An 11,885-nucleotide genomic window follows, 5' to 3' on the forward strand; every position below is an offset into this window, starting at 1 on the left:
AAGACGAGTCAACTTAAAGAAATCAAATGAGTCCATAATTTATTTAATTTAGATATCTTTATTGCCATTATGTTTTAAATTGATTACGTATAAGTGACCGTCGAGGCAAGCTCGAATAAATTCCAGACGAGATGTCCAATTTTAGAACTGGCAGCAATTGGGATAGTAAGTCAGCAATAAAGTGCTGAATATTCACTTCTAAAGCGTCAATCGTCTCGGGATTATCTGCATAAACACGTGACTTCACATAAAAGCACAAAAAATTTTCGAGCGGCGTTAAACTGCACAGTATTGGAGGCCACACCATAGACCCACGACGCGAGATAACGGGGTCAGCAAAAGTTTCTTTCAATAAATCCATTGTTTCGTTGGCTATAAGGCAAGTAGTAAAATTGTTGGAACCAAACGTTGTTGACAGTAACATCTTCCAATTCATTAAGGTACCTTAAATGCAATGACCAATCACATGGAGTTAAGTCAACTGGTTGTTCGAAAATCCTGATATTTGTTATATGGGGACTAGATCAAGTTCACGCACAATTTGATCTATTTTAAGCACAAAGATATAATGTTATGAGCAATACATGTTCTGTACTTTTCATTGTGATAATTCAAATATTGGCCGATATATCCAGCACAAAGTCACCTGGAAGCTCGAAAATCCTTATATTAGGTATAAGGGGACTCAGAGATGTATCGACCCGATTCAACTTATTTTTGATACCCATAACTACTATCGTTTGGAAAGGATTCTCTCTGATTTTGTGTATCTTACACATTGACCGATATTTTTGGCCCATGTCAACTATAGATACTGGGGTCCACATATTCGGCAACCAGGGGCTTGAACAATTTTGTTTGGTTTTGGGAAATTTTTGGTATAAGATGGCATACTTTAAAGGAATTATTAGCGCAAATTTTTAACCCGTTATATTAATCACTTGTACAGGAAAGTGAAGTAATCAAATCGAATTTATTGATTATTGTGAATTAATTGTGTTACATGGGAAGTAGGTGTGGCTGTAGTCCGATGTCATCCATTTTTACACTGTGACATAGAATCATAAAGAGAATACTTCGTACTAAATATAATCGAAATCGGTCAGACGGGTCCTGGGTTATGTGATTTCACCAAAAAATAGGCCCATTGTTGAATTTTCCCATCGGCTCCCATAAAGCCCTTTCTTATCATCTCGTTGTATATTTGTATGTCTCTGGCGTAATTAGTTATTGATTTATTTCACTTTTAGTAGTTTTTAACAGTACAGTTTTATGGGGAGTGGGCGTGGTTATCTTCCAATTTGATCTATTTTCGAAAGAAGTTCTCATAATATTTGCGCCTGCCAATTTGATTCTTTTAGCTTTAGCGGTTTAGGAGATATGTGTATTAAACTTATTAGAAGACGGGGACATACCCACTTTTTCATAAGTTCACTTCATAAGTTTTCGGTTTAAGGCGTTTTATGTGCAGTGATCCACCCATCTACGAACTCGCAAATTTTTTTGTCCTGAAGAAACTGCATACCAAGTTTCATCAAGACAGACAGTCACCCGGATTTTAACTTTTCTCATGATCCTGATCATTTATATATACATATAGTATATAACCTATATATACATATATATTTCGCTTAGTTTTACGTGGTACGTACAACCGTTAAGTGAACAAAACTATTATACTTTGTAGCAACATGTTGCAAGAGTATAAAAATATCTGGTAAATTATTTTAACCGTTTCAATGTAATAAATTTTCACTAAATAAATCGAAAATTGTTGCAATTTTTTACAAAGAAATTGTCGCATAATGTTTATAATTCCATATCTTAACGAGTTTCTGCTGTTAAAAATAACAAAGCTATTAAGTGCAGCCTTATTGCCTGCAGGTACAACAACAGCGTTTTGGAATTGCATTTGAATATGCGTCGCAGCGAAGAGTGGGCGTCGTCACATGTCAGCTTAAATATTTAATTTGCAACAATGTTGTAAATGTCCGTGTCCCGGCGAGTAAAGCGCTTTTTCACACGCAGTCAGTAGTGAATGAAATTCGGCAACGGATTGTTGCATATGTGTAGGCGCGCACATATTTATTCGCCGGCAGAAATCATCAAGTGCCCACGCTCGTAAATCTTTAATTAAACGTTGAAAATTTGCAATTCGACATGAAGGTGGCGGCAAACGTCACGAAAAATTGGCTGCAACGTCAGCAAGTGCGCTTACAGAATATCAAAGTGTGGCAGCGTAGTCGCAAAGTGGGCAGCGGGTAGGCAGTGATCTTTAACACGCGATTATATTTCATATTTCATGCCGGTATTATCATTTTTGCTTACTTATTTCTCAATGCAGTTTGCTTGAACTGAAAGAATGGAGTGCTAAGCCAATATCGGCAAAACAGCGTAAAAGACAGATTGGCATGGTGCGAGGTGAGCTTGAGTTCAAATAAAAAAGTAAAATTATTTCACTTTTATCAACAACATGTTTTTAACATTTCGCGCATTTAGTTATTTCTTATTTTGTATACAACCTTAGTATCAACTGCTTTTCGTGAAAATTTGCTTTTAATACTAAATGCCAGTGATTACATATGCATATCTGAATATACCAGCATAGGTACACAATTGCAGCGAATCAATTAACAGTTTGTGCCAATATTCATAAAATATTTTCATTAGAGTGACAGAATTGTCATGTTGCAGCATTTAAAAATGTCAGCCAATTTTTATTTCATACCATTTTTTTTGCTTGCAGTACGAAATTTATTTCGGCGTGGTACAAAAAAAGATTATGAACATTCGGGCAGTTTTTTAGAGGCCATTGGCCCAGGTAAGTTTTATGTAGAGAAAAAACCAACTCGATTTATATTATAACAAAATTAATATTTTATACGTAAATCAATACACCGAGGCTTTATGAACATAAATCTTTATACATATATAAAAAGAGCGTGTCACGTTGTTTGTCCGCGTTGGACTCCTAAACTACTGAACCGATTTTAGTAAAAATTAGCACACTATGTACAGTTTGAACCAACTTAGCAGATGGGTCAAACCACGTCAACTCATCCATGGAAATTTCGTAAAATCACCGATTTTGAAAATTAGTAGTTCATTAGGAGCGGTACCAGACGCATACCCAGTGATATAAGTAAATATTTCGTCAAAATTCTGTTTTTTTCTTATAGTTACACCGGCCTACAAAAAAAAATCACTCATACGCTCTGGCATACACTAAGTAATGTAAGCTTGTATGGTACTGTCCTGCATGAGGTCAGCCGTTTCAAATATTGGCTTCTGGCAATTTATGTGAATAAACCAATTACACTGGCCTACAAAAATTTTTTTTTGGTTTGGTGCAGCTCTGTGCGCATCAGTAGTCGGTATAGTAGGGAGTATGTATAGACCACATTCCAGCTACTAAATGTTTTTTCTTATTTCTTATGAACAAGAGCAGGTATGGAAAATGTGACTTCGTCGTACTCGTACCAACTCACAAAATACATCCAAAATCAGGTATGAAATCTTAGGCACCAAAATGAGTGTAGGCCAGTGTTATTGAAAGTTGAAATTTAGAGCAGGGTAAAATTGTAAAATTATTTGGTCTTAAACTACTGGCAATAAATCAATGAAATTTTCTGAAGTCAAAGAAAAATATTCGTGTTATATTATAGATATTTTTTCACGATCTATTTGTTTAAATAATAATATTTTACATAATTTTTTGTTAAGCAATTGAAACTTTTCGTGTGTTCTTCACTCTGAAAAAAACTGAAAAATATGTGACACAACGCGGAAAATATTCCCCTTTAATAATTTGCAAAAAAATTTTTGAGCATTCATACCATCCCAAAGATATTGCATTTTTTGTCCTCCTACCGCTCTTAAAACGTATGGCACATCGATCGTGGCGCAATGCGCTTATGCTTTTTTTGCGGCACAGATGTCGAGAGCTTACGAGCACACTGCACTTTTCGGTCAATAAAGCAATGAATGCCATTGATCAACCACCAGATTTGGCTAGGTGTGATTGTTCCTTTGACCCAAACCCCCAAAACAAAATTCGCCTACTCCAAAAGTGCTTATGAAAAGTGTTTCGTGTTGGTGAAAGAATCGCAGTCAACTGTAAAGGTGCCAAGCTGACAAGGAAAGGCACTCTTGCCACCGCACCGTTATCAGTAGAATGGAAACGGATCGGCGCACTCCTCTCCTCGTGTGTTCTACTACTGGATTAGTTGAGTTTCGCGGAAACTTGACTAGTGCTGGGCTACCACCTGTTCTGTCGCAAGATCCTTCTGTAAAAAGTAATATTTACATCACTTTGGAGAACGTTCCAAACTTTTAGTCTGGATACTAAAGTTCGGAAGGCTTAGATCTCGAACTAAGTAATTAAGTTCACCCTGTGAAAATAGATGCGTCACTGTTGAACATCCTGGTAAATCAAATAAAGAATCGGTTGTCATTTCCTTTGAATCATTTCAAGAGCTAGTCGATTCTAGTTCTTCATCGAGACTCCAAGATTCTGGTGCTTTTGGAATAGAAAGTTGTTCCCTGGATGTTTAACTGGTCTTAAAGCTGATGGTAAATTGCAGTACTTAACCGTATGTTTAGACTTCGGTCCAATACCTTTAATAATCGTGTGTTCTACTACTGGATTAGTTGAGTTTTGCGGAATTTGACTAGGGCTGGGCTACCATCGGTTCTGTCGCAAGATCCTTTTGGTTCCAGATCGATCGTAAGTGAGCCAGTTATCGCTTTGCCCTTGGTAAGGCTAGCCTCTTCTTAGATGTGGGGTTTTTAACATGCACTATCGGCATCCATGCTCTAAGGAATTTCATGGTAGAAGAGACGTCGAAACATTTCAGCACTTGCTTTTAAATTTTTCCCAAATGCGAGATCGAGGCTTAAACACTTGGGAACACACTTTCGGATATATCGCCGAACTGGTGGGAATGAGTTCAATTTTTATGGCTTCACAAAGGACTGCATATAGTAGTCCAAGTGCAATCTCTGGATTAGCCATCATATCTAATCTAACCTAACATAGATCAACTAATACATATGTGGCCTCGATAAGGTCATCCCATGTGTTGCGAAATTCGAAGTTTCGTTTTCAAATCTAAGTTTTTTCTCAGTTTTGCTGCTAGCTCAGTTCTTCGCCTTGATGCCTGTTTGTGGCATATTATCGAAAACTGCTTCGGAGGTGTATTTTTCGTGGAAATCTGTGCGCACATGCTACGCAATGCTGGTGATTTTTTGCCTTGGACCGGCCAGCCTGTGCACCATCGCCTTTGCTTTTCGCGAAAGATTTAACTTCGATACAGTGGGTAAGTTCACAGCATAAACGTTAGTTTTCTTATAAAGCCCCTAACTTATATATTAATTAATAAATTTTTGCTTTGTTTTTATTTGCAGAAGCGATCGTCTTTTATGTTTCAATATTTCTAATAGCAATGGCATTTTTTCAATTGGCCCGCAAGTGGCCGGCGTTAATGGTGCAGTGGGAGAGTATTGAGTCCAAGTTGCCGCCGCTGAAAACGGAAATGCAGAGAGCAGCATTGGCCCATCGCATAAAAATGATCACTCTGGTGGCGACTATGTGCTCCATGGGTGAGTGTAATCTTCAGCTACCTCCGCGAGAGTGTTAAGCGATTGCTTTCATTTCGTTATTTCACTTTCACTGTGCAGTGGAACACTTGCTTAGCATGTTGGGCATTATCTATTATGTGAATGGGTGTCCCACAATACCAGGGCACCCTATCCGGAGTTTTCTATATACCAACTGGTCGCAGTATTTCTACTTCTTTGATTACACCGATTGGGCGGGCATCTTCGGCAAAGTGTTGAATGTGTTATCGACGTTCGCATGGAATTTCAATGACATATTCGTGATGGCAGTGAGCGTGGCGCTCTCTGCACGTTTCCGCCAACTTAACGAGCATATGTTGCGCGTAGCTAAGCGGGTAAGCTGACCATTATTTGTTGCTCTTTTTCTTGTTATTAAATGTTTTAGTCTTCTGCTTGGGAGGACATCTTATACTATATTCTTCATTTGTGTGTTGTCTAGGTTTATATACTTATTAAGAAAATATTAACGGTGGCTCGCTCATTTCTTTTCAGCCAACGAGCGAGAAATTCTGGATTGAAAATCGCATAAACTACCGTAATTTGTGTAAATTATGTGAAGCAACTGATGACACGATTTCGATAATCACACTGCTGTGTTTCTCTAATAACTTGTTTTTCATCTGTGGTAAAATTCTTAAGAGTCTACAGTGAGTTTTGAAAACATGTTCTTTTGTATTCTACTATTTTTCTTTACAAGTTTCATTACTGACACGTTTTCTGGTCAAAAGTTTTAACTTATAACAGTATTTAATTTTCTTTTTAGAAAGAAGCCATCTTTTTCACATACAATGTACTTTTGGTTCTCTTTGGGCTTCCTCTTGATGCGCACCTTAATGTTGTCGTTATATAGTGCTGAAATTAATGATGAATCAAAACGGCCGCTGGTAGTATTTCGGAGTGTGCCAAGTGTGTCCTGGTGCCGTGAGGTAAGTGTTCGCCTTTTAATTCATTTGCAAAACTCTTATATTATGGCATAAAGCTTGGGTTCGTATATTATCAATTAAATATTAAGGAACATGGATGAGGTGAAGGTACATCTACTTGGGTTTAGTTAGTCCTAACGGTCAAAAAACGAGTGTATATATTTAACAGCTGTCGGATCATTAGTTGGAGATTGGTCATAATGCGAGTTATCCTGCCTGGTTGAGCTCCTATAGACTGTAAAGGTTCTCTGTTGGCCATTCTGATGGAGTGGCGGCGCAGTGCGCGAACTAGGTGGAGACTGCACAGCCGTAGAGGTTAAGGTCGCAGTAGTGTGTTGGCAGCATGGAGCCACGTAACTCGTGGTACACTCCCTGTGTGCCTCAAGACTTGAGCAGGTCTTAAGATGGCTCCATGCTAAGGCATGTATTACACTTAACTGAGGTGGAGTTTGAATGGAGCCTTTTGGTGCAGACGCAGCAGATGAAATCCTCTGAGGCCGGGTTGAACTCAATGCCAGCACAAGCCAGGAGGATACGGAGCAACCTTTCGGCAAGGCGTTGCTCCAGTGATCCAGATCTAAACGGGGTTAGATCTCTGAAAGTACAGCCCTTGGGTCAATTCCGTTAATATAGAACCGGATGTTGTGGGAATTGATAATCGGGCAATGTAATCGATGACATGTGCTCAAACGTAAACGGCTATCACTTCGGCCTTTCTCGCTTCTTCTCTCCCACTATATCCACAACGACCTAATTCACAAACTGGACGAATGAGTACAAACACGACCTTTATATCGCAGTCGACGGCATTAAGAATCCGACTCACACGATTACTGCTTGTTGTTGACAACATACAAGGCAATCGGCCGGACGGTTTTCAAATAGTGAGAGGCAGACAAAGAAGCTACAAACATGTCAGACCACTGCATTCCGGACTACGACAGGATGTCTCTTGATGTCTCCCCTCTAAGCAATTTCTGTTAGGGTCATCCCTGCAGTCACCTGCTTGGAGCGAAACCACCTCCCGGAGTATGTAGAGATCATTTCTCAACTACGTCTACGTCATCTGACAAATGTGTCGTCTTAAAAAACTCCAGAATGAGTGAGTTAATGTTTTACGAATACTACGGGTATAACAAAATGCAGAATTTATATTGAGCAATAATCTTAAAGTGAATTTAGAAAGGATAAAGCTATTTATTTAAAAGAATACATCTGGAGACAAAAATCAACTTGTATTATCCCTTTAGTTTAAGTCACTCTCCCATTTTATGTTTAGTATTACTTAAGAAGTTTCTTTCACTAACTTCATGTATCTAGTAGCTAAAAGAAATTTGCATAGGTTTATTACAAAAATGAGATTCTGGCTTTGATACAGCCTATTGAAAAATATTCATATATATGTACATAACAACATTGATACGTATTTATTATTTTATTTTCTCAATTTCTATTGCGGAATACCCATACTCACGTTGCGGTGCCACTTACTTCCACATATGCTGGCAGCTTAAGCGTTTCTCGGAAGAAGTGACCACAGATGTTGTTGCGTTGTCAGGCATGAAATTCTTTCATCTTACGCGTGGTCTTGTGCTTACGGTAAGTAAAACGTATAAATGTTTGTATTTATTTGCATATGTATGTTAAACTGTTCATTTGATGCGAAAGCAATATTAAAAGGTGATCCATATCGAGGTTCCCTACCTTTTCAAAGAAAAAACACAGATACTTCAAATTTAATGGGTAGTGTTTATTATCATTTCGATTGGTAACTAGCGAATGCAACGCGTGATGTTTTGCACCAAGGTCTGAATCGAAGAGGGATAGTCCGCATAGACTTTAGAATTTACATATCCCCACAGGAAAAGTTTGGCAGCGTGATATCACACAATCTTTGTGGCCAATCGATCAGCCAAGAACGTAAAATTGTCTGCTCACCGAAGTGTTCTCTTAATAAATCCAGTGTTTGATGCAATGTGTGGAAAGGGATGCAAACGATGGATCGATGTTTCTGAAACATCGATGTTTTTGTCAAAAAGCATCAATGTTTGCCATCGATGTTGTGATTCTATTCTTCGATTTTTTATGTCGATGTTTTTTTTTCAAATTTTACTCCACATCTTTGCAGCACTTTTTCTCGGTATTAATGCGAAAACATCTGCTTCGAAACGCTTTAGCAAACTGTCATGTGTTTTGTTGTAAAATACGGAGAATTCGTTGGTTGAATGTGCACTTGAATAATACCGAGAATTTGCTTATGAATTAATGCGAAATAAGTTTTACAAAAAATCGAAAATACATTTTGTGTGACAATGCTTCTTTATAAGAAATTCAGATGCTTCCGCCACATGCAAACTCTGCAACAAGAAATTAAAAACATCGGGTAACACGTCGAATCTTCGCTGTCACGTTGAGAATGTACATAAAAAGGTATTACTCGATCAAGCGATTTAGTTCCGCACTCGGAACCAAAACAGCGAAAAATTTCTGAAATAATTAACATATCACCAAACGCTGGGACGACAGCGTTAAGTGAGTTATCCGACAATAGTAATAAGAAGGCATGTATTGAATCGTCTCCTAGTACATGTACTCCGTAAGTACTGCAAATGTGAAAGACTTTTTTGAGCAGGTCAAAAGTATTTCTTATCAAGGTGGCCCCAAATCAAGGAAAATTACTGAAGGAAATTACTCAAGGAAAATTAGAAGGAAAAGATTTTCTGCAGATGATGAAAGAATTGGTTCCGCTTTTCAAAGTTCCAAGTAGAGAAACAATAAAATTACGAGTGGATGAAAAATATGAAACGCTGTCTTCAATTTTCAAAGAGTATATTCGTAAGTGCGACAGTTATTGCCTAACGCATGATATATGGACGGAGACAATGAAAAATCAGTCGTTAATACCAAGAAAATGATTCTTGACGTAAAAACGCGATGGAATTCATGTTTTTATATGTTAGAGAGATTTGTCCAGTTAGCCCCTATTTTAAGTGAAGTACTGCTCACTCGGCCAGAAGCACCCTCTATGGTTAATGCCTACGAGCTGAACAAAATTAAGGAGGTGATTGAATTATTAAAGTGTTTTGAAACTGAAACCAGGGAGATTTCGGCTGATACCTACATTACCATTAGCAAGGTTATACCTTTCGTAAGCAATTTAACTGAAGCTCTCACAAAAATTTCAGCTCAAGACGCTATTGTCGGAAGCTAAAAAGTGAACTGCAAAAGAACATGAATAAGAGATTTGGCAAACTTGAATTTAATTCAGTTCTGGCGTTGGCTACTGTATTGGATTCGAGATTCAAATTTCTGCACTTTAAAGATGAAATGGCTAAAAATAAAACAGTTTTGTATTTAAATAATTTAATAAAGGATGCAAATAATAGCGTTAGTATTTGGAGCCATCATAAACAGTTGGCCCACCAAAATCTGAAATGTAAGTTTTCCAATTTATCTGCAATTACAACAACGGAAGTTAAAAAGCAAATGTATCTTGGATCAGCTGTTGCTTCTATCAATCAGAATCCAACAGATATGTGGGATGATATGAAAAATGTATTTCCTGAATTATATAAACAAGCTTCCAAATATTTATCCATTGTGGCCACTTCAGTCCCTAGTGAACGACTGTTTTCTAAAGCTGCAGCAACGAGCACACAGCAAAGAAATCGCTTGACAGGGAAAAGACTTTCAAAATTGTTATTTTTAAATTCTGTTTTAAATAAAATATTTATATAGTAGTGTAGTGTAGCTAAAATATATATCAATTAAAGGCCTAGCTTTTTATGCTCACTAATAAAATACGTTAAAAAAGTTCAAAAATCCATCGATGTTTCGATACATCGATATTTCAATGGCCGATGTTTTTGATTTCGATGTTGTTTGAAGAAACATCGATACATCGAACCATCGATGTTTCATTTCACGATGTTTGCATCCCTATGTGTGGAAAGTGGCGCCGTCTTGTTAAAAAGAAATGTCGCGAGCTTCAAATAGTCGGTTATCATGGCGCGATAACGGTCGCCATTGACGGTTACGTTCTCAGCCGCATCATTTTTGAAGAAATATAAACCGATGATTCCACCGGGTCACAAACTACATCAAACCTTTGTTTTTTTCTCGATGAAATGGCAGCTCTTGAGTCTTTTCATGTTGCCTTTCGTCCTAAATTTACACACTCATTTAGCCGGAAATGGACCTCATCGGATTGAGCTGATCAAAATTTGGCTAGTAAACGTCGGATCTTCTTGGAACTTTTCAGGAGCCCATAGAGTGAAGAGATGTTAAACAATCCTGAACCAAAATAACATGAGAGCTTGATACGACTCACACGTGATCTGTGGAATTCAATATAGATTCCTTTAAATTGATCCTTTCGAGACATATGCCATCATTTGAAAAATACATTGAATATAAATCACTCAAATCCCCGCTCCGTCGAGAATAGCGGTTCTTTAGAAGTCATATGCACGAAAGTCTATAAAAGTTAATAAAATTCTTACTGGTCGGCCAGACAGAGGTCAATGATCTGAAAAAAATTCGGCTATAAAAATGTAAGATGGCTGTCAGAGATATCCTTGTTTTCTGGATATATACAGGTAAAATATGGTTATTTCCATGGTAACCATATACTTCCATAAGACGACGTGTATTGAATAAGCATTTGTGTGACACCAAGGTCAAATTTCTCAAGTGAAGGTCTCGGGAGGTCTTTAAGAATTATGATGTACCACTGTACTTAAGAACTTACATATTCTTAGACATCACTCGTCAGCCGTGCAAGCTTTGTGAAATATCTCTTATACCCGTAAAATAATAAACTTACCCAATATTGCAATCATATTTCTCTTTCTTACAATTCTATTCTATTTTTATTAACTATTTTATTTTGTCTGAATATTTATACAGTCTATTCCAGCATTTACTTTCAGATATCTATATATGTATGTAGATTCGTATGTTATACCATTTCATCACTTCATTTCTGTATTTTATAGGTAGCCGGCAGCATTGTGACCTACGAATTGGTTTTATTGCAATTCAATAAGGAGGGTAAAGTGAACGACTGTTATGAAGGCTGAGCGTTTATGGGGCGTAGTAGATGTATTGTGAGCATGTGTTTGTTTGAAATATATTCTGAAACAGTAATAAAAGGGTGTTTCAATAAGGGTAAAGGGCGAGCATGATTGACAATTATCCGATAAATGCATAGCGCAAAAATCGGGTCATCCGTAGTCCGTGTATTCGAAAGAGCTTATATTGAGTAGCCGGAAAAGTCGATTCGTATTTTGTCAATAGATGTCGTTGTAGTCATTGCATCTTCAGTGCTACCAATCACATTGT

At 37.5% G+C, this 11,885-nt stretch overlaps 1 protein-coding gene across 1 annotated transcript; it reads left to right on the forward strand.

Annotated features, from left to right (window-relative positions):
- Positions 1-2,080: 2,080 nt before the first annotated feature.
- LOC120778088 (gustatory receptor for sugar taste 64e) lies at positions 2,081-11,650 on the forward strand. Its single transcript, XM_040109785.1, has 10 exons — positions 2,081-2,261; positions 2,345-2,421; positions 2,747-2,821; positions 5,127-5,318; positions 5,407-5,601; positions 5,680-5,954; positions 6,112-6,266; positions 6,383-6,545; positions 8,052-8,141; positions 11,540-11,650. The coding sequence occupies exons 1-10, from the start codon at positions 2,161-2,163 to the stop codon at positions 11,621-11,623; spliced, it is 1,407 nt and encodes a 468-aa protein (XP_039965719.1). The 5' UTR covers positions 2,081-2,160; the 3' UTR covers positions 11,624-11,650.
- Positions 11,651-11,885: the final 235 nt, after the last annotated feature.

Source organism: Bactrocera tryoni, chromosome 5 (genome assembly GCF_016617805.1).
Source record: "Bactrocera tryoni isolate S06 chromosome 5, CSIRO_BtryS06_freeze2, whole genome shotgun sequence".
NCBI lineage: Eukaryota > Metazoa > Arthropoda > Insecta > Diptera > Tephritidae > Bactrocera > Bactrocera tryoni.